Source organism: Mustela putorius, unplaced genomic scaffold (assembly GCF_011764305.1).
Source record: "Mustela putorius furo isolate JIRA1106 unplaced genomic scaffold, ASM1176430v1.1 tig00000698_pilon_pilon_pilon, whole genome shotgun sequence".
Lineage (NCBI taxonomy): Eukaryota > Metazoa > Chordata > Mammalia > Carnivora > Mustelidae > Mustela > Mustela putorius.
In genome coordinates, this window is record NW_025421449.1 from 3,013,241 (window position 1) to 3,035,019 (window position 21,779).

The 21,779-nt window shown below is 53.0% G+C and overlaps 1 protein-coding gene across 3 annotated transcripts in view; it reads left to right on the top strand.

Annotated features, from left to right (window-relative positions):
* Positions 1–21,779, top strand: part of CDH23 (cadherin related 23) — a 350,388-nt gene that overhangs the window by 157,540 nt on the left and 171,069 nt on the right. For all 3 annotated transcript variants that reach the window (XM_045083456.1, XM_045083463.1, XM_045083457.1), the window contains exons 9-10: positions 9,388–9,500; positions 10,544–10,732. In XM_045083456.1, the coding sequence (XP_044939391.1) occupies positions 9,388–9,500; positions 10,544–10,732 (302 nt within the window). The remainder of the gene's footprint in view (positions 1–9,387; positions 9,501–10,543; positions 10,733–21,779) is intronic.

Sequence of the window (21,779 nt, forward strand, 5' to 3'; positions counted from 1 at the left end):
TTCTGCAACAGTATTTTTGGCCGCTGGCCGAATCTCCTATAATCATTGATTTAACTAATCCCCATTGTTGGACACTTAGGTTGCTTCTAACTTTCTTTCTTTCTTTTTTGAAGATTTTATTTATTTATTTGAGGCAGAGTGAGCACAAGCAGGGGAGCAGCAGATAGAGGGAGAGGGGGAAGCAGGCTCCCCATTGAGCAGGAAGCCTGATGTGGGGCTCGATCCCAGGACCCGAGATCATGACCTGAGCCAAAGGCAGACACTTAACGGACTGAGCCAGCCAGGTGTCCCTTAACTTCCTTTATGAAGCAGCGTCACGGTGGCAGCTGCCCCTGTGGGCTCGTGGGGTTGAAGAGGAAAGGTTTTTCAGGAAATGGGGGAGATTCTGATCCCGGCTATAAGGGCTGGTGCTGTTTTGCAGATTCCCGTCGAAGTGTCCTCAGAGCACGGGAGGCTGCCTGGCTGGGGCACCCAGCAGTGAGGGGAACCAGGCCCCACTGTGGACGAAGGTCACGGTGTGACCCTAAGCAACCCTGACATAACCAGTATGATCACCTAATTCGGGCTATTGTGTCACACACTGGAGCCAGTTATTAGCAAATTAATCCGAGCCCAGTTTGCGGTCTTATTAGCAGAGGTCATCGTTTGTTGGTTTAAGGGAGCTTGATGAAAACCGTTGTTCTGTGAAACATCTGCAAGGCGAGCAGACCGCCACTCGCACCTTCCTGAGGGACCCGAGGATGGTCTTTCCCCGACAGCGACCGTAATTACCCGAGAGGCACTCAGCCTGGACAGATGTGCCACCAAGGCGGGGCATCAGTTGCCGACAGTCGCCCTGGCTGGAATGGCTAATAGGCCAATCCCTCCTCAGAGCCCCGGAGCATGACGGTCCCTGGGATGTGTGACATTATAAGTCATGCCAGTGGAGTGCCGCCCTGCCTTTGACACGAGCCTCAGAATGGCCCCCGGGGCCTCCCTGAATCTGTCTGTCCATTCATTCACAGGAGTTGAGCACCTGCTGTGCATCGGCGGGTCATTTGGGGAAACAGACCCTTACTGTCCCACGGCTTACGCTGCAGAGAGGCCGACAATGAGCAGACCCATACATGGATGAAAAGAGGCTCAGAAAGTAGAAGTGAAGGAAGTAAAACAGGCTGACAGAGTGGAGAGTGAAGGCTGCGCGGGGCCGGTGGGCGGTTACGGAGGGCTCCTCTGTGGAGGTGACCTAGAGCAGGAGTCTGAAGGCAGATGAGGCAGCCCGCAGAGATCTGCAGGGAGAGGGTTCCGGGGGCTTCTGGAGAAGCTTTGGAGGGGGGTAGACCTAATCATCCCCCCCCCGCCCCAGCCTCCTCCAGGGTCCTTTGGAGGGGGTGGCAGGCTCTCAGCCTGTGTCCCCTCCCCTGGTTGAGAGCCGAGGTAACCCACACCACCGGGTAACATAGGTTGATCCCAGAGCTGCTGAATACAGTTCAGTCCAGGGGCCACCGAGGACACCCACCCCTTTTGTTAGCAGGCAGCTAAGGAACAATTTTTAATTCATGAGACATCTTGCCCAAAGCCCATGTCCCAGACTGACCCCCAGTTTTCGTCATGCAGCCATACAGTCAGACGGGACAGAAGTGGGCTCTCAGGCCAGGCTGCCCCACAGGCCCTGGCAGCCAAAGCCACACACACACAGCTGTCTCATGGCTATGGCTGGCACGAGAGGAAAGGAACATCCAAGGGCCATGGGGATCAGGGAAGGGGGCATGAACTCTTCAGCTTCATGAGAGCTGAGTTTAACTCCATATCCCACTCCTCACTACTTGGATGACTGAGGCCAGTGATTTTGAACTGCTCTATGCCTCAGGCACCTTATCTGTAAAATGGGGATGAGACCCTCTATCTCCTAGGGGTGGGGTGTGACAATGGAAAAAGATCAGCATGCAAAACACAGGGTCCCAGACGCAATCATGTTGGCTGCCGATTGTGTTGGCTGTCCTAGAGAGACCCACTCACAGCTCTTTCTGGATGAGAGGTTGTGGTGGCCAGGGACAACCTGGTTTGAATCTTCCATTCAGGAAGCAGGCACCGCAGGGAAAGAAGGAACAAGAACGTGCACCTACTATGCAGCAGGCTAGGTGCTCTGTTGACGGGATCACGCCTGGTGCTCACCCAGCCCGGTGAGGTGGGAGCTGTCATCTATACATTATGGATGAGGAATTCAGCTCAAAGGAATTCACAGTTTACAGGGGGGTCTCACAGCTGGGAAGTGGCAGGTCTGTGGCCTGCCCCTAAGTCTTCTCTCATCCTGCCAGTTTATGCACGGTAAGCAGGCTTCACTTGGCTGTTGATGTCCCAGAGACCCCTGAAGAGAAGGGGGTGCAAAGCCCAGTTCTGCTCTCTTCCCTGGGAAGGACCTGTGATCTCAGGCCTGAAGAGGGCGGGGTGAGCAAATCAGAGGCCAGGTGAGGGGTCGGCATCCCCCAGATAATCTCCCTGCAGCTCCTTTCGTCCATTTAGGGCCTGGCATTGGAGCCGATGGATGTTTGGGCCCAGAAGTCCAACAAGATCATAAGCTCCTCATAAACACGGCCTTTTCCTTCTTTTCTGCCCTCCCCGGCCCCAGGGCAGGACCAGCCGAGAGCACTTCCCCACCCCCACACCCTGCCCCCACCGAGTGTGTGCCCCTTGACCCTCATTGTTGCTCAGGCATCCTTCTGAGTCAGTGTCCTGTCCCTGGGGGACAGAAGTGTGAGACCCTGGCCCGATCCTCCAGGCCACCCTGGATCTTGCTCTGAGAACCAGGGACACCCCACAGTGCAGCCCAGCGCGGGGGCTTGGAGGAGTCCGAGATGCCATGGCCGCCAGGACTGGCTTCCTGAGGCCTGTTGACACTGGAGGTGGATTTAAGAACAGAAAAAAACAGGGTGGAAGTCTTTGGTTTTCCTTTAACTAGGAGGGCAGCAGGCCGGGCTGCTGTTAGCCCAGCAGAGCAGACAAAGCAATTGAAAGTCATGCCTGTGTTCCCACACGCACCATCAGCGGCCGGCTAACTGCTTTCCTCCCAGACCTGGCTCGCCATGGGTCAAGTTGCTGCCAGGGAGATAACAAGGGGACAAGATTGTGGGAGTGATGGGATTTGGCAGGAGCTAGGAGGAGGGGCGCCTCAGGAACGGGGGAGGCCGTCAGCCTCGGCAGAATAAGGAGGTGGGAGGGCAAGCTCCCTACAACCCAAAGAAAGAGCTGTGCCTCCTGCCCCCACCCAAGTCTGACCTTCTGCCCTCTCATCACTCCCTCTACCCACCTTCCCTTCTGCCTTTGACCATCTGTAAAACGCAGACCCCTTTGCTTGACTCTGCTGCGCCCTCTAGCTGCCACTCTACCACTCTCCTGGTGTGTTACTCCCCACGGTCTGCACCTGCTCTGTGTCCCCACATCTGTGCCCCTCCTGCGCGCGGTGTCTCACAGTCTGACCTCTGGGGGCATCTGAAGATCCGACCACTGGCCTCTGCTGGATCTTCCTTCTCCTGGGCCCCTCTTTCTCAGCGCTGCTTGACCCTACTGGCCACTCTTTCTCGGAACTTCCTCCTCCCCTGCCTCCAGGCACCTGGCACTATATAGTGTCCCCCTGCGTCTCAGACTACTGCCTGTCTCCCTGAATTCTCGTGCTCATTCTCACTAGAGACATAGGTCTGCCCTAAAGTTAGTCTGGCCAGACCCTCCGTGTGTCAACACATGGGTTGCTAAGAGCTCCTGCCCATGGGTCCGCCTTCCCACTAGTCCCCACCGTGGGCCCTCCTCGCCACCTCGCCACCACCTGGAGGACATCGCCACCTGGACATTCTGCTGCTGTCTAAATCTGCCAAGGAAGAATTGATCTAGAACTTCCCAGAATGTACCACGTTTTTACCCAGGACTCCCTCCTGAGAAAAAAGTCACTTTGCTGCCACTCCTTTCTATGAAGGGTAACGATCTCTTGTGTCTCCCCATCTGCTTGTCCCTTCGCATGGGGCCAAGTGCAGAGTGGGTGCAAAGCACGGGCAGGGCCAATGCCCGTAGGACAAAAAAGAGATGTAAGCCAGCCTCTGGGTAGCCATGGGACCTTGGACAAGTTATTTGACGTCTCTGAACCTGCTTCCTTGTGTGGGACACGGGCTAAGGTTATTGTGAAGAGTAGGTAATATGGGTACACAAATGGCTTCACTCAGTGCCTGACACACGGATCTTGTTGATGAGTACTAGCCGCTGTTTTTGTTGTTGTTGTTGTTTTTGTTTTTTTAAAGATTTTATTTATTTATTTGACAAAGAGATCACAAGTAGGCAGAGGGGCAGGCAGAGAGAGAGAGAGGGAGGAGGAAGCAGGCTCTCCGCCAAGCAGAGAGCCTGATGCGGGGCTCGATCCCAGGACCCTGGGATCATGACCCGAGCTGAAGGCAGAGGCTTTAACCCACTGAGCCACCCAGGCGCCCCCGCTGTTTTTAATAAATAAGGGAAAGTAGGCTGGGACACCCCCTTGGCAGCCTTTCATGCTTTTGCAGACTTGATTCACATCCCCCCCCAGGCTTTCTTTTGGGAATCTGAAGAGGTCTGGGTGCCCAGAGCTCCCAGAAGAGGTGGCTGACCCCGAGAGACCCAGCAGGGTGGTAAGGACCCGCTTCTTCCCTTTTGTGAATGTTCTAAGTCACCTGTTCCCAAGAGCCTTAGGGCATCGAGGTGCAGTCCCGCTCCACCGAAGAACCCCTCCCCTACCAGGTGTATCCATATGCACCTAGGACGGCACCTGTCGACCCAGGGAAAGCAGCTGCCCTTCGGCTCAGCAATGGGGGCTGAACAGGTGAAAGGCGTCCCGGATAAGCCTCCCCTGGCCCCCCAGTCCCCTCGGGACTCGGATAAAGAATGTCTGGGAGAACAGAGGGCTGACAGGGTGGTATCGGCTTCCAGGGTAGCGGAGAAGCTTGTCTGTATGGCTGCCAAGCCCGCAGCCCCCTGGGGAAGGGAGGATGGTGAGAAGGGAGCTAAGAGAGAGGGGCAGGGAAATGGTGACCCACCCTGAGGCTGCAGCCCTGGTGAGATGCCCCGTGGTCGTCAGCCTTGGCCTTGGGGCTGCCAACTCGTACACATGGGTTTTGGTTGTGAGACCCTCCTGGCAAGAGGACAGGGTTGGCTCAGTCACTGGCTCGTGGCGTGGGGGTGGGCGTGGAGCCAGCGGTCCACGGTGGTATGATCTCGGTGCAGCACAGGTGGCCGACCTGTGTGGAGACCTCCCTGCGAGCCAGGTGCTGTATTCGCTCCTTCCATCCACACCACGACGCTCTGTGGTGGGGACTATCATTACCCCAATATACAGGCTAGAAAATTGAGATCCTCCAGATACATTAAGTAACCTGACCAAGCTTGCCTAGCCAAAGTCAAGCAGAGCTACTTGACCCGGAACAGTCGCCCTCCCGAGGGCATAATCTTACCCACCTCTCGAGGCCATATGGCTTTCTTTCGGGGGACTTAACTCAGCAAGTACTACTTACGTGTTCAATAGCGTGATCGTATCCCTGATGTCAATCTTCCCCGTGAGTCCAAAGGCATGAACCTTGCCTGCTTTTCTATACTGATTCTCTAGCACCTTGCACCCAGGAGGTGCTCAGTACCAACTCAAACAAATGATCAGTCCATCCATCTTTGAAAGAGTCCTGCTCTTGGCCTTCCCTACTTGGGGCTCAGGGCTCGCCTCCAGCCCGTGCCTAAACCAGCATCCCAGGAGTCCTGCTACTGTCATGGTGACAGGAGACCATCAGAGCCAGTGGCTCACTCAGGTGGTCCTGTCGGCTCCCTGGGGGGCAAGACTTTCTGGCTGTTGGTCCTGGGAGTTGGTGATTCGAACTTGGCAGGAGGCTGAGAGGTGAACGCCACTCTGGTAGATATGGGGAAAAGGGTGTGTGTGTCTGTGTGTGTGTCTGTGTACGCACGCACGCGTGTTGGAGGAGAGTCCCTGAGTTTGAATATGTACCAGTTGGAGGGTATTTGCCTGCACGTTTGTCAGATAAAAATGCCTGGGTCAGGGGAAAAGGTAAATTATGTGCTGGAGACAGACTTCAGGTTGGGGATGGGCAGTAAGGCCATCATCAGAGCAAAGGCCCTGAATGGGGGGGCCCAGCTGAGTGTGCCAGGGTTGATAACCCCATTTTTCAAGCCAAAACCCAAAGCACATCATTCAATAAGGGGCTTCTGGTTTGTGAATGATTTATAAGAAAAATCTTGCAAAGATAAAAATTGAATCACATTTAGTTAAACATTTGATAGTTTCCTTTATTGGGAAGAATAAATTTATATGGAAATTCAGAATGATGGGATGCTAGCCCTGGGGGCTGGGGAGGTGGGGCCCACGCTGGTGTGGGGAGTGATGGGTGGCAGGAGGCTCGGAGAGGTTGCCTCAGGGCAGCCCTTCAGCTCAGCATTTAGGGGCTCAGAGGACCCAGACCCCAAAGGACCGTGCAATGTCCATGCTTCACCCCACCTCAACCCTGATCACCCTGTAATGTGAATATCCGGTTGAGGGCCGCACCCCTGCCAGAATGTGTCTCTGGCTTATCATAGGAGCTCAGTCATCGTTGGATGGATTAGCTAACGAGACACAGATGAAAGCCTCCATCCTCCCGCTTCGCCAGCAGCTGAATTCCTGGCTGAAGAAAAAGTCACCCCCTTACCTTCATGCACATCTGTGCCTCCTTGCAGCCCTGTCTTCCCCACTCCACCCACTCAGCAGGAAGGAATCCAGGTCTCTCTACGGCCATGGAAGGAAACTTCGGGCAAGGGGGAGGCTAGAGTGGTGTCCACTCCCTGGCCAGCAACCCCCACATCCCAGTCCCCAAAGCCCACCGTCCAAGAGTGACATGAGACCCGAACAAGCTCTGCAGGCATCAGCTGTCTCTCCCCTGCCTCGCCCCACCCCTGCAGTGGGCTAGAAGGACAGGGGAGGGCAGCCTCTAGCTACCGACTGGGTAGAGGCTGATGCCTTGCTGGCCAGCAGACAATTAGCCTAGAACAGCTTGTATCCCAAAGTCTAAAGTTAGAAGACGGAATTGTCTCTGCCCTGCGCTTTCCTTCATTGATCCAAGAGATGGTTCGAGCCCCTAACAGTGCACAGATCCCTTTAGAGCCGGGGCCCAGGGCTTGCAGGAAGGTAGAGTAGCTCCCTCCTGTGTGCCAGGTTATCAATCACTTCCTACCTGTGGAATCAGTGTCCATCTGCTCCTTCCCCAATTCTGCCCATCATCCAGGACCCAGCTCAGGCAATACTTAGTGAGCATTTACTTTGTGCCAGGAAATGATCCGACCCTATGCGTGTATGCATGTGTGTATATACAGATACATATTTCACATTCATTTAATTCTCATGACCTTATGAGATAGAGCCATTATTATCCCCATTTTATAAATGGGGAGACCAAGACCCAGAGGGGTTAGGCGAGTTGCCCCAAGTCACACAGCCTCTACACTGTGGTCTAGGGAATTAATACCGCCTCCTCTGAGAAGCTTTCCTTCTTTGAGCCTTCCCACGTGTTGAACAGTCTCTCCCTGCTGTGAACTGAGAGATGATGATTCTCATGCACATCGAAGCCCCCCTACCAGGATTCCTGATAGACCGACACCCACATCCCCCACCGCACCATGCACGGGGCCTGCCCAGAGGATGGCTGCCCTGGAGATTGAGGGTCCTGTGAATGAATGGCAGTGTGTGAGTATGTGAATGAGCCAGCCTCTCCTATTGGAGAGAAGAGTGGAATTAGGATTCATCCGGGTGAATTCCCAGCCTGGTGGGAAGGGCACAAGGATGAGCACGGGGGCCCAGGTGCACTGGGAGTAGCAATCCTTCAGGAAATTGCTGGCCAGTGGTTGCCCAGCAAAGGCCAGTTTCCTTGAGGGACAGTTAGAAAAGGCCCCCGAACTTCGGGCTGGCCAGGAAGTTCATGTGAACACACAGGGAGCAATGGGAGAGCACATAGAACAGTGACTAATCCCTGTGAGCATGGAGGGTCAGCCAGAGAAGTCAGGCCACCTTCCTGGAGGAGGGGAAGGAGGAAGGATGGCTGTCTGGGGGAGGATGGGAAGGGAGGCCAAGAGAGGAAGGTGGACACAGAGAGAAGAAGAGGCAGGAATGAACATGGTGATTTAGGGAAGCTGGGGAAGCTGCCATGGGGACATGGGACCCCCGTAGGCAGAAGCAGCATAAAGTTGGTAGGGGAGATTGGGGGTGGGACATGGATGGGGACAGAGACCTCCATCTAAGCTGGTGTTGCTTGTGTGGGATTTTTGCCAGTACTTTAAATATATACTTCAGGTTTTAATAGGCACTTAAATGCTCATCCTTAAGGTTGAATTAGGTCTTTAACTTATATGTGTTGTAAAAGGAACTTGTATAATGGCTAGATAGAAAATTAGAAAAGAGGGGGTCCTGGGTGGCTCAGTGGGTTGGGTCTCTGCCTTTGGTTCAGGTCATGATCTCAGGGTCCTGGGATCGAGCCCCACATCAAGCTCTCTGCTCAGCGGGAAGCCTGCTTCCCCCCCTCTCTCTGCCTACTGGTAATCTCTGTCTGTCAAATAAATAAGTAAAATCTTTTTTTAAAAAATTAGAATAGAATAGAATAGAATAGAAAATGACCATAAAAATAAGCACAAAGGAAACCAAACTAGGTTTCTGTTTTAGTCCATTTGGGCTACTATAACAGAACATCAGGGACTGTGTCACTTCTAAACAGAAATTTATTTCTTACAATTCTGAAGGGTGAGAACTTCAAGATCACAAGTGTCAGCATAGTCAGTAAGAGCCCTCTTCCTGGTTCGTAGATGGTGATCCCTCACTATGTCCTCTCATGGCCGAAGGGGCATGGGATCACTTGGGGTCTTTATGTAAGATACTAATTCCATCAATGAAGCTTCCACCTCTGTGACCGAGCCCCACCTCACTCCCCCACCAAAGGTCCCACTTATTAATACTATTGTATGGCTTTGGATATTACCATATGAATTCTGTGTGGAAGCAAACATTCAGACTGTAGCAGTTACTGAGTCCTAGCTGAGTACCACTGCCCCTGGAAGCCTCCGTGCCTGAAGCCTGCTCTCTGTTACAAAGGAAAACAAGGAAGTGTTAGTGAGGCATGTAGGCATGCTAGCACCAAACCAAGACTTCTTCCAAGAGAAGGAAGAAGACCAAAGAGCAAAACGTCCTCACTCTGTGAATCAGTGCAATCTGCTGTCTGGGCTGCGTCTTCCAGAACACTTCCCACTACTCCTTGGGCCAGCACCCATATTAAGTTACTGATTCATCCTTAACACGAAGAGAAGAGCCCTGACTACAGCCCGTGCCCACCTGCCCTGGGCCCCAGGCATACCTGGAATGTTGCTCTCTTCTAGGGAACACCAACAGCATCTTTGCCCTGGACTACATCAGCGGAGCACTGACCTTGAATGGCCTTCTGGATCGAGAGAACCCCCTGTACAGCCACGGCTTCATCCTGACCGTGAAGGTGAGAACTATGTGGCGCGGGAGGGCACAAGGCCTGAGGAGAGGTGCTTGGGGAATTAAGTCCTTCCATGCTGAGAATGGAGGAGCCCAGCCTGACCCTTGATTGCTCTCCTTGACCTTGGAAAGGCTGCAGCAGTAACAGGTTGATGAGCCCCCATGGCCACCTAGCTCCTCTGTCGACACCCAGTGTGCACGCGTGGGCCAGCGAGGGGAGGGAACTAACACCGCCTCTTCCTCACCCTGCCTCCACCAAGCCAGGGGCCCCTCTCTGCCTCCCCTCCTGTCGGCTTACTTCCTGTGGTGGCGCACGGTTCCAGTGGGAGAGAACTGTGCCCTGGCCCCAGGGCCACCTCCAGCTCACCGCGGGACCCCCAAGTTCTTCCATCTTTATATAAAATGTGAAGATGTGCTCCCAGACTTGCTGTGAATCCTCATCTCCTGGGGAACTGGGAAAAGATAGCTAGTCCTGGGCTTCCCACCCAGAGATTTGGGTTCATAAGTTTGAGTGGGAACTGGGAATGGGTATCCGGGGCCAGGGGGGCTCTGGTGCAGAGACCGGGCACCCAAGGATTTGAGTCTGACCCATGTTTCCCTGAGTCCGACTCAGACCCTCATGGCACCTAGCAGAGTGTTTAGGCCATAGCAGATGCCAAATGTAGTCTTGATTACCTGTTAGCCTAAAAATTCCTGACCTCAGTTTTATCATCTGCCAAACTGAAGTCCCGCTTTGCCCCTTGACGAACCCCCAAATCTGTCTTAGCATCACCATGCCACCTTGTCCCCTGGGTTCTGGAATCCTACCGCCTAAAGTTGACACCTACTCTGACTGTGTGCCCTTACGCAAGTTACTTAACCTCTCTGAGCCTCAGTTTCCTCAAAGGTAAAATGGGAACACTAACGATAGAATCTTCTTTCCGGGATGGTGGTGAGGGGTTGGGGTCATTCACACGAAGCACAGGAGCTAGCCTTGAGAAATCCTTGGTAAATGATGATATTGTGATGAGGGCTGCCTTCATTTCTGGGGTGTCTGTCCTATTCCCGCAGGGCACGGAGCTGAATGACGACCGCACCCCATCTGATGCCACAGTCACCACAACCTTCAACATCCTGGTTATTGACATCAATGACAATGCCCCCGAGTTCAACAGCTCCGAATACAGCGTGGCCATCCCCGAGCTGGCCCAGGTGGGCTTTGCCCTACCCCTCTTCATCCAGGTGGTGGACAAGGATGAGGTGAGTAGCAGGAACACGTGGCCTGTCCAGGCCCCCACCCTTCCTGGGCCGTCCAACCCTGGGAAAGATGCAAGTTATCGCTAGACTTCCAAGTCCGCATCTATAAAATAGAAACAAACCTTGCTGCCCCTCCTCTCCTCTCCTGCAAAAATCAGGAGTCCCTAATCCCCAGCCTACCCCCCCACCCCTGCAAAAGCTCTTGGAGCACACACTTCTGGTGGGTAGTTCTTCATTTAGTGATTTATTTAGGAATTTATTTAGAAATATATACTCGGCCTATTGGTCTAGTATGTACATTATAAAACACAGACAAAAAAATAGATATTTTAAAAGTTGGGGGTTGTGGTATAAATAGAACCTTGGAAAAAAGTCTTCTCTCTCCTTTTGGTGTAGTTAATGACTCTTCCTTTTCCATGTAAGTTGTGTAAGTACTTTCAAGGGGATCCCTGGCCACTAGGAGACTCTGGGGGTCCGAGACGCCTGCAGCCCCCTACAGGGTCCTGCCTAGCTGAGGCCAGTCTTAAGAGGAAGGGACATAGGGGCACTTGGGTGGCTCAGTGGGTTAAAGCCTCTGCTTTCAGCTCAGGTCGTGATCCCAGAGTCCAGGGATCAAGCCCCGCGTGGGCCTCTCTGCTCATCGGGGAACCTGCTTCCTCCTCTCTCTCTGTCTGTCTCTCTGCCTACTTGTGATCTCTGTCTGTCAGATAAATAAACAAAATCTTAAAAAAAAAAAAAAAAAGAAGAAGAAGAAGAAGAAGAAGAGAAAGGGACATGGGCCACAAGTGAGGGAGAGCTCCAGAAGGTGCCCCCACCAGGCCTGGATGGGATGGGTTCCCTGCGGCCAGGGAGACCCTCTCAGCCTTCCTCCCTGCCCGCCCCTCCCGTGCCCGCTCTCTCTCCCCTGCCTGTCAGCAGCCAGGATCCTTAATAGCACTTCTATTTATTACTGCGGTTTGGGGGCCCCACTCTGCTCAGGAATTCCATTAGGTTTTCCAGCCTGAGGGGCTTCTCGGCAATTACTCCTCACAGTGCGGGACTCCCACACTGGCCTTGCTCCAGGTCTGGTTTCCCGCTTGCTCCTCCTGCCCCTCTCTACTCCGGCTGCTTGCTCAGCGAACTGCCAGCACACCTGCCAGGGAGCCCTTCCTCCCAGTCAGCCGTCTCCTGTCAGCTTCTCTTAACGGCCCACCGTCCAGGTCCACCCCAGCCAGCCCCTACCCCCACAGGGACGCAGGTCCGTGAGGACAGGTCAGTCCCACTGTGTGTGTGTGTGTGTGTGTGTGTGTGCATGCGTGCGCCCGCGCCCGTGCGCCAGCCACGTGCCCCCACCTCCTGCTAGTTATTCCATCCCTGCCTATCTGAGATAACTTGAGTATATACTAAGCACCTACTGTTTACAAGGAGCTGGATTTGATCTATTGTGGGAGTGGAGACCATGGGACCAAGGGTGTCCTACACAAGTACAGTAGATACTTTTTTTTAAAACCTGCAGAAATACAGCAAGTTTAACAGGTGGCGATCAACAGGTATAAAAATAAACTCCAGTACTTTCTCATACCCCGGTGGGTCATCTTTTATCCCCATGGAGCGCTGCACCCCCTCTTTAGACAATGCTGTGTGAGTGAGAGCCTCGGGGCAAAGTGCCATCTCTGGTTTCAGGCTATGACGAATGTCCAAGGGAACAGAGACACTGGTCCTCGCGTGCGGGCCAGTGACAGTGGGCAGAGAGGGCTCCAGACCTCAGCTGAGAAGGGGGGATGTGGGGGATAGAGGATCAGCAAAAGCTCTACGGTGAAAGGGGACACCAATTGGACGGTGACAGGCAGCCAGGAGAGCTGGAGGGCTGGGCAGTGGCCCACTGAGAGGCCCAGAGAGAGGAACCTGCAAGGAAGAGGAGGAGCAGGCCGTACCGTGTGATTGATGCAGGGCTTATGTAGAGGGCTCCTGCGAGGGCGGGCTGGGACGCAGACCTTGAGCCTTGAATGCCAAACCAAAGAACTGGGGCTCGATTTTGGAGGCACACCGGAGGGGAGGCAGCTTGTGTAGTGGTTCATGGCCCAAGCTCCGGAATCTGCCGGGGCCTGTATTCAATCCAGTCTTGTAATTCACTAGCTCTGCGACCTTCCGTGAGTCGTTGACCCTCTCTAAGCGTCATCTCTCTCATCTGTGTGAAAATGTACCCGTTTCTATTGCAGTCACAAATTAACCCTGAGACAGAGGTTTCTTTCTCTCTCAGAGATTTATTACTTCTCATCCAGCACAGGTGGGCAGGGAGACCCCACTCTGTAGTCTCTCGGGTACAGCTCTACAGTCACATTGGTCACGGCAGGAGGGAGGGGACAGCTAGGGGGGCAAGCACCGGCCCTTCTAGGCTTCATCCTGAGCTGCCCAGAGCTGCCCAGAACTAGGGACGTGGCCCTACCTCATTGCCAGGAGGCTGGGGGAGACGGGGAGGCAGCTACATATTTGGCTGGCTGACAAGGGATAGAGAAGGACATCAGACCTTTATTCTGGAGAACTGAGCACAATACCTGGCACACCCCCGAGATATTAGCCAGATGGTCCAGGGGGCATCCCCGCCAGCGGGGCCAGCCACCCCAGGGCTTCTCACCACCACTGGTTGGGGCATTCAGGGTCACCCTGACCGTTTTGGGGTTTAGCTCAGTCCTGCTTTGCTGGAAGTCCTGTCTGAGCATCTGCAGGGATACTGAGGGGTGTCTGGGTCCAGCCTGCCTCTAGTGGCCGCTCCCCACCCAGACACAGACCTCAGCATGCCCTTTATGGATGGGGTGCCCACGCTACCAGGGATCCTGTCGCCACTTGCCCCAGGGAGTTGGCCAGTGACTCTGATAGTAAAGAGCTGCCCTCCCCCCTGGGCGGCCCCACTTCTCCGGGGCACAGTGAGGTGCAGAGAGAGAATGACTGATGAAGAAAGACAGCCCAGAAGCTCAGACTCCCCACCTTAAGGTCCTCTGAGTCACAGTCCAGGCTCCCCATAGAACTGCCACCAAACCATCCCAGCGTGGTCCTGGGGCAATTCCTGAAAAACAGGGAGGAATAAATTGCTTTCTAAATTGCCCTGGGAGTTTTGTTTTGTTTTGTTTATGTCTCCCATCTTTACTCTCCAGAATTCCGGAGGGATCATCCAGATGTGGCTGGGATAAATGCCCCCAAAGCCCAGTCTTGGATGCTAAGGGTCAGGCCCCAGGTTCCCGGCATGGAGTAGTTCAGCCCTGTTGCCAACATCCAGAATCTGGGAAAAATCAAGGAACCTCAAAGAGAAATCAGGCATCTTTAGTAAAAGGAAATTTTAAAAATTTGTTTTTTCTTCCAGTTCTCTTTCTGAGGGGAGGATACATGGGTTGGGATTTGTATCTGGGGTAAAGGTGGCTGGATTTGCTAGATGTCGTGGACAAATGCATTCATTAAGCAGACTTGGCGGAGGGAAAGGAGCCTGAGGAAAGGTAAAATCACTTCGTCGTCATCTAGAGAGCATGTGATTCTGATGAAGTTCTAGAACATGGGGGAGGTCCGGAGCCCATGACCAAGAAAGAATTCTTGAGACATCTTTGATGCAAAATGGTAGTTTATTAATGTACGGGGACAGGACCCGTGGGCAAGAAGAACTGCTTCCCCGGGATGTGAGGAGTGGTCTATTATAGACGCGTAAGTTGGGGAGGGGATTAGAGATGATATAAGTATCTAAGGAATTTTGGAAGCAAGGTTTCTAGGACGTTGAGGGGCTAGCTATTGTCTGGGGAAAAGGTTATTCATTACTAGTAATAAAACCTTTTTGTGAGACCCTTTTGATGTGTATCACTGGGCCATATGCTTGGGAATGATTGTCGACACTATCTTGGAAGTTTAGAGATAAAGTTTCCAAAGGAATTGTTAGAGTAGACTTATAGGATCCTGGTTGGGGGTAGGGGGTCAGTCAGGCTAGGATTATCCTTTGCCCTTAGCAAAGCGTTAAGGTTGGGGTAGTTGAGTCCCTAGAGGAGAGTCACTCTACCTGTTTTAAGGGCTTGTCCATAGGTAAGGAAATTTAATAATTTTTCTTTTGCCTCTGTTTCCCTCATCAATTCTCCCTTGCACTCATCATTAGGTGCTTTTGCAGATATCAGTGTGATAATCTCAATCATACCTCTCTCCCCAATTAAACTGAAGAATTCATGGGCTGGTTTTGCTCACCAGTGTGACCCAGAGCCTCACCCTCTGCCTGGCCTTTGGGAGGCACTGCAAAATGCGTGCTGGTTGAATTAAAGAGTGATTTAATGATAAAAGTAACCATGAGGTAGCTCAAGGCTTTGTCCAAACTCCATTCTCAGTGCCCCTGGGCTAAAAGCTCAATTCCCCCCTGAGTTTGAGTTAGAAGGTGACCTCTTAAGTCCACAATGAGGCAGCAGAGGGTGCTGATGGAAAACAGAAAGGGAAAGAGGAAGCAGTTTAACCTCTCAGTTAGCACTTTGTGGCCCTCATTCCCAAGAAGGTTGCTAATCTAATTCACTAAGACTAGTCAACGCTGGCATCCCCTCCCCTCCAGATGGAAGATTCTGCCCCATTTCTTGCCGAATCTCAGCCTCTGCAGGAGATTCAAGACAGCAATGGTACTTGAAAGAAGCCCTTTCTATCTCCCAAGGACTCCATCTTCATTGTCAAGTCCTGCTGAGTAATTTCTTCTCCTTTCCTCTGCTACAGAAAACTCACAGAAGCCCAGGAAAGAAGGGAAACCATCACCAACCCCCTTGGCCCTCCTGACAGTTGAGATGCAAATAGATGGTTGTAATGCAAATCACCAAAAAAAAAAAAAAAAATCTCAAGGCAAAGGCCCCAGGAGTCAGCCTTGGCGTGGCACTCATCTGAGTTTCAAATGAAAGGCTGTGGCAGCCTCATTCCCCAGCTCCTGGCTGCTGGGTGTTCTCTTGTCTCTTCCTCGGTGTTCTGGAAAGCCAGGGCAAATGAGCCACACTCTCACCCACTTGGATCCCTACCATATCCTTAACCCACGCCCTTGGCCGCAGGATGTTCTTTGTGTTTTCTCCAGTTTGGTCAGCTTTTCCTCTCCTGATCAAGCCTGCAGCCGTCCCCACGCAGTCCTGTTCACAGCTGAGCTTGTCTGTCCCGTTTTCCCATCTGCGTGGCGTGGCGTTATTAGGGTGGTTGGAAGTTTCTGTTCAGTTGTCCTAAAATCCACTCTTCCCCTTCTAGATTCTCTGTGCTCTGCATCTGCTCTGTGCTCTGCAACGGCTGTTGCAGTGAGTGTAGATCAACCGAGCCTCTGGCTGCTTTACAAATTCCAGCAAAGGGCTTTCTTTTTAAGCGCTGTTTGGCGTTGTGCGCAACCTCTCCCAGCGGACTCCGAAAGCTGGAAATTGACAACATCCCTCACCCTTTCTTCTCAGGAAACACCTTTCTTCTCAGGAGTTGGGAGCCTTTGATCCACTTCATTTCTGCCTCATTTCTGCCCCACAGCTTCCCAGAACGTATCTCCTGCTGTCCTTTTGCAGGGGTGTGGGGAGTAGGGTGCCAGTATGCCCTTTAGTAGCCTCTACTGCCCGGTTCTGGCTATTTCTGGGAGTTGCAATCATTTGAGAATGGCCTTCCGACTTCATCAATTTGCTGGCCCCGGGGGCCTTTCTGAGGCCTTCTATGGAAATTCACACAGCTGGGGAGTGACGTATGCATTCACTCAACGAACACTCTTGCACACCTACTGTGTGCCCACCAATTCGTGCTGAAGGGAGGGGTCAGTGCTAAAGCTGTGATCCCTGCCCTCCAAGGGCTTCTGTTTCATCCCAGCGGGGAAGCTAGAGGAACAGGTACCAATGGTGCGGCAGGTGGAAATGAGTGTCAAGAAGTCGACTCACAGGATGAGTGATGGGGTGCCATGGGGGGGGCTGGTTTTGACTCAGCGGTTCCAGATGGCCTTCCGGAACAGGTGCCCTTGGAGCTGAGGTGGAGAGGTGTAGGAGAGGCAGCCACACGGAGCTGCTGAGGGAGAACATTCTGGCAGCAGGTGCTCCCTGCAAGGCCAGAGATCGAAAGGGAACTGGCTGGGCATTTTCAAGGAGCAGAAAAGAGATGGGTCGAAGGCGTTGTGGGGCAGGGGGGTGGGAAGCTGGAGAGAACTGGAGGAGGCGAGGTAGCACCATCAGCGGGAGCCTGGCCAGGCCCTGCAGCCTTCGAAAGATGTTTTTTCTGTTACCGTGACCTCAGTGGGGAGCTGGGGGGTGGGGGTGACATGCTCTGAGTCACCTTTCTTAAGGAGCCCCCTGATTGCTGTGTTGAAAATGGGGCTGTCAGGAAGCGGGGAAATGTAGCAAAGCCGCACAGGAGCGCCCCCCCCCCGCCCTTTAGCCACCTGTTCCAGCCAGCAGGTGCTTTCCAGCATTGGAAAGGCCCTCTTACAGTTTGCCATTTTCCTCTCAGGGTGGCAAGAAGTCGGAGAACCCCAGGCCCCTTATTATGAAACCCAGAAAGTCCAATGGAGACCGCCTTCGGAACTCTACCCAGGAGGACCGGGAGTGGGCACCTTTGGTCTTTGTGACAGAGGCTCTCCCAAGTCAGAATGGCCCAGGACTCTGAACCCTAGCCCTAGCCTTCTGCTACCAGACCTACCCCAAGTGCCCAGGAGGGGGTAGAGAAAACCCCAAAGCCAAGGCTCACCCCTATTCTGCTCCTGCCTCACAGAGCGATTCCAAGCAAGCCACGTCCCCACTCTGTACCTCGGGGTGCACCTCGGGAAAAAAACACTGGTTGGCCCAATCCATCTCAGTGAAGACTCAACCAACCTTTGGGTCCAAGAGGACCTGGGTGGGAAGAGGGGGCCACCTGAGCTTCCACCTTCTCTCCTGCCCCCAGGGGGGATCCTCCTCCCTTCCCTGAACTTGCTCTGGCCACCTCTGCTTCCCAGTATGGGCAGAAGGATCTGGCACCGCCATGGGCCTCATCCACCCGCCGTCCTCTCCCAGTCTGCCCGTGTGTTTATTTATTTGGTGTTCCCTGGAGCATTTCACCAGTTAGGAAGAGGGAAGCAGCCAGAATGGAGAAAAAATGGAGCACTTGGAAGCCAAGCCGCCCGGGTTCAAACCCTGCTGGGAAGTTTTTGATCTGTGTAACCTTAGGAGACTTCATTTATCCTCTCTGGCTCAGTTTTCCTATCTGCAAAATGAGGACAACAATAGGACTGACCTCACCACATTGTTACAAGGATTCAGTGAGTTAATATGTATGTTTGAAACCATGCCTAGCCTATAAAAAACCTTCTTTAAGTGTTAAGTGTTTTTATTATCCCAGCCCTGAGAGAGAGGTGTATTATTGGGTTTCTTCAGAGAGGAGGCAGTCAAGGCTCAGAGAGGTTAAGGGGCTTCCCCAAGGTCACACAGCCAGTGGGTCACAGAGCTTGGCCTTGAATTCTCAATCCTATGCTTCTTGCTTGCCCTGGGGAGCTCTGCATTTGCAGCCACGTCTCCCCATTTGCAAAGGTTTGGTCCCACCCAAGCAGGTGGGTCTCCCACCTCCAGCATGGCTGTGGGCAGGGCGAGGGGGTTGGTAAGGCAAGGTGAGCGGGGACACATCTGGCAGGAGCTAATTCCTATTTCAGGCAGGAGATGACACGATTCATTTGTTTGAGGGGCACAGGAAAAAAAAAAAAAAAACAGAGAGAATTACCCACCTCCCCAAGGAGAAAACATCACCAAATAAATAAATAAAAGAAAGCAAATGACAGGGAGAAAAAGCCATATTCCAGGATACTGGGTTTACTTGGAGGGTTGAGAGGGGAGGGGAGTAAGCAGTGAGAAGAGGCGGTTGTTCTGCTAATCTGGGCCTTGTTTCTATCCATCACCCTCATTCTCCATTCCATGTGTGTTCCAGGCCTGTCGGGGAGCCCAGCCTGCAACCTTGTATTTATTTAAATTTATTTTCCCGTTTATTCTTATTCGTCAGTCTGTCCAGTGTGTGGTTTCTCCGGCCCCTCTCCCTACGCAGCCCTGCACGGTGATGGCTGTGGGCCCCAGGGGCCTTGGCCAGGCTTCCTTTCAGCCCCAGAAGTGGGGGCCCTCTGCCTCCCCAAGGCATCCATGACTCTGGATAGAGAAAAATCTGCATCTTTATTTTCACTAACCTGCAACTGACCATTAGCCCTCCCTTTAATTATGAAAATAGAAACAAACAGGGGTATGAGTAGTACCTGGGGCTTTGACCCAAGAGAAACCTCAGATATTCTCATACCACATTTCGGGTGTCTTGGGATCTCAACCTACCATTTACAGCTATCACTACTTTGAAATTATAGCCGATGTTAGCCCCCTGGTAAATCTTACTGTTTAATGCATTAAGAGGCACCGAATTCTTCTTTAACACCCTTTTAACACTCCAGGTAGCTATTTCAACATACTTTGACTTTGTGGTCCCATGTATTTTGTTTTTTCCCATTTAAAAATGTTATTCCAGAAAGGGGGTCCGTAGGTTTCACCAGACTGTCAGAGGGGTCCTTGGCACGAAAGATGAACAAACCCTCCTTAATTCCCTGCTCCTGAATGGCCACCCTTTAGCCCAGCTCCCTCCTTGGGCTTTTGCTATGAGGCTGACATTCTGCTGGCTGGCAGAGTTGGCCTCCTGAGCCACACATCCATTTGGAGCGGGCTGGGAGCAGGGAAACTCCGGGTCCCACATTCAGCGGAGGGTCCGTTTTCCAGCTCTGGATGTACCAGGCCACTGTTCCACTGGGCCCCCTCTATCCATCCACCAGTAGCAACACAATATACGTCCCTATTACCCCAGGGAGTGATCCCAGTCGCCCTAAACTCTCCCTGCCTGCTGAGGGGGCCCAGAGCATGGATCTCCATTTTCCTATTTTCGGAAGCAATTTGAACTAGAAACCAAACTCTAGAAGAAGTGAAAAGATGGGGAAGAGGGGGAGGGGCAGGCTGCCAGCATCCAGGAGAGCCCACGTGAGTTTTTGCCCTTTCTGTGGATAGATGATTATCCAGCTATCTAGACTCTTGTTTCCCCTCTATTAGGGAGATAAGCGGGATCTGGCTGGAAATCACCCACCTCCCACTGAATCCCCTGGGCGGTGTAAGGGATGCCTCCAACATCCTGTGCCTCCCACCCAGCTCACGAGTTCATCAGTGACGCAAAACTGGGAGCAATCAGGGAGTGAGAGCTCTGGCCCAGGGAGCAACCAAGATGAGGCACATTCAGAAGTAGAGGTCAGCACTGCCCTTCTCCCAGTCCCCATGCCCCAAGCCAAGGGGCCCATCCTGGCTTCTCCAGTTTCTAAAAGTTTCTCTAATGATCTGGCTGCATAGCCGGGTGAGCATCCGCCCACAGCCGGGTCTACACAGCCAGCGCCTGGACTCTGCGGGGCCTGCGTGAGCATGGCTCTGCACCTTTGCTTGCCTGGCAGCGGGCAGGGGTCTGTTTGCAAGACCTCTGTTGTTTTCCAGCTTCAGCTCACTTTTCTGAGGTTCTTCCCCCCAAGATTTAGGTTCTCCAGGAAAATATCTGTTGACTTCAAAGCAAAGACATTCTGGAAGGGAAGGAAACCAGGGGGAGCAGGGCAGCCCCGTCTGCTCTTTTTCCTATTAATTTCTCCCCAGTTTCCTTCACTGAGGCTCTTATTATGACGATGGTGATTATTAGGATTTTTCTGTGCGTGGCTGCATCCCGTGGTGTGATTCCTCCCAGCATGCTAAGTTCCAGCCTCCCTGAGGACCAGAGGGTGTCCTCGGCTTGATTCTGACACCTCCTAATTTAGTCTCAGCCGTAAATCTAATTAGTGTGCTATTTACACCAGGCCCAGTAGCCCTGGAGGGGGTGTGAAGCAGGCAGCCCCATTCCTCACCCTCTCCCCTCCCCCGTGCCTGCTCCCCAGCTGGGCCAAGTCCCCTCCTGCCACTAGATGAGGGCTTTCATCTTGGGCATGGGGATTGTACCGCTTCAGCCACCTCCCTGGCAGCTGACCCTTACCCCATCCCACTGCTGTTTGGGATGGGAAGTAGCGGGAGTCACTTTGTCCTTAGGAGTCACACTTCCTAAGTGGAGAGCCTGGTCTTCCCAAACACCCCCACGGGGATCAGAAGCAGAATTAACACACTTCCTCCATCCCCTTCCTCTCTGTGACCGTCTAGCCGCTTCATGCCCACTACAGTGCCCCTTTTACCATGGGCCCCCGTGAGCCCAGTCTCACCCTAGGACGTGATTTCTTCCTCCCATGGTCCCCCTCCTACCCCATTTGCCACCCCCATCATACCCCTGACGGCTACAGATGGCGTGTCTTGTTTATCCCCCATCTCAAAGAGTAGGGGTAAACATAGCCCAGCTGGGAGTGGTCCCTGCATGTCTCACCCCATCATTATTCCCACAGGCAGAGAAACATCCTAATTAACAAGCATCAGGGATGGCAGAGCCCCGCTGGGCAGCAGAGGTGAGGATGAGCCACTGAGGGGGGGCATGGAGCCTCCTTCCCAGAGCCAGAACCCAGCGCTGCTTGCCTGAGTTTCTGCAGAATCTGTTACACATCTGATTTGAAAAGGAATTGAGAGTGAGAATAAATTCTCAAAATCAAGGTTGTCAGACGTCCATATCCCTGGTTAAAAGGTGCAGGTTTTCCTCCTCTTGGTTCTTGACAGGTGCCCTGGGTCCTGTGTCAGAGAGCAGGTGATATTTCTGCTTCTCTACATGGGCAGAGCTAGCCTCCAAGGAAACCTTGGTCAGAACAGTGCCAGAGCTATACCAGGCAGCCAAGTACACGGGAGGGGTACCCACAGGCCTGGGGCAGGCGAGTGGAAAAGCTGTCCTAGAGGGATTCTTGCTTCAAGCGGGGGTGGGAATTAATTCATTAGTTTATGTGGTCGACAGATACTTGTTTAGTACCCGCTGCTTTCCTGATGCTCTTTAAGGAGCTGTTTGTTCACAAGAGAAGGCAGCGGCCAAAGTCCCGCCCTCAGGCCAGGTCCATTGCAGGGGCGGAAGATTGAAGAAACCAGTAAATCTACAACAGACAGCAACCAGAGCCACGGAGGAAAATAAATCAGGGTAG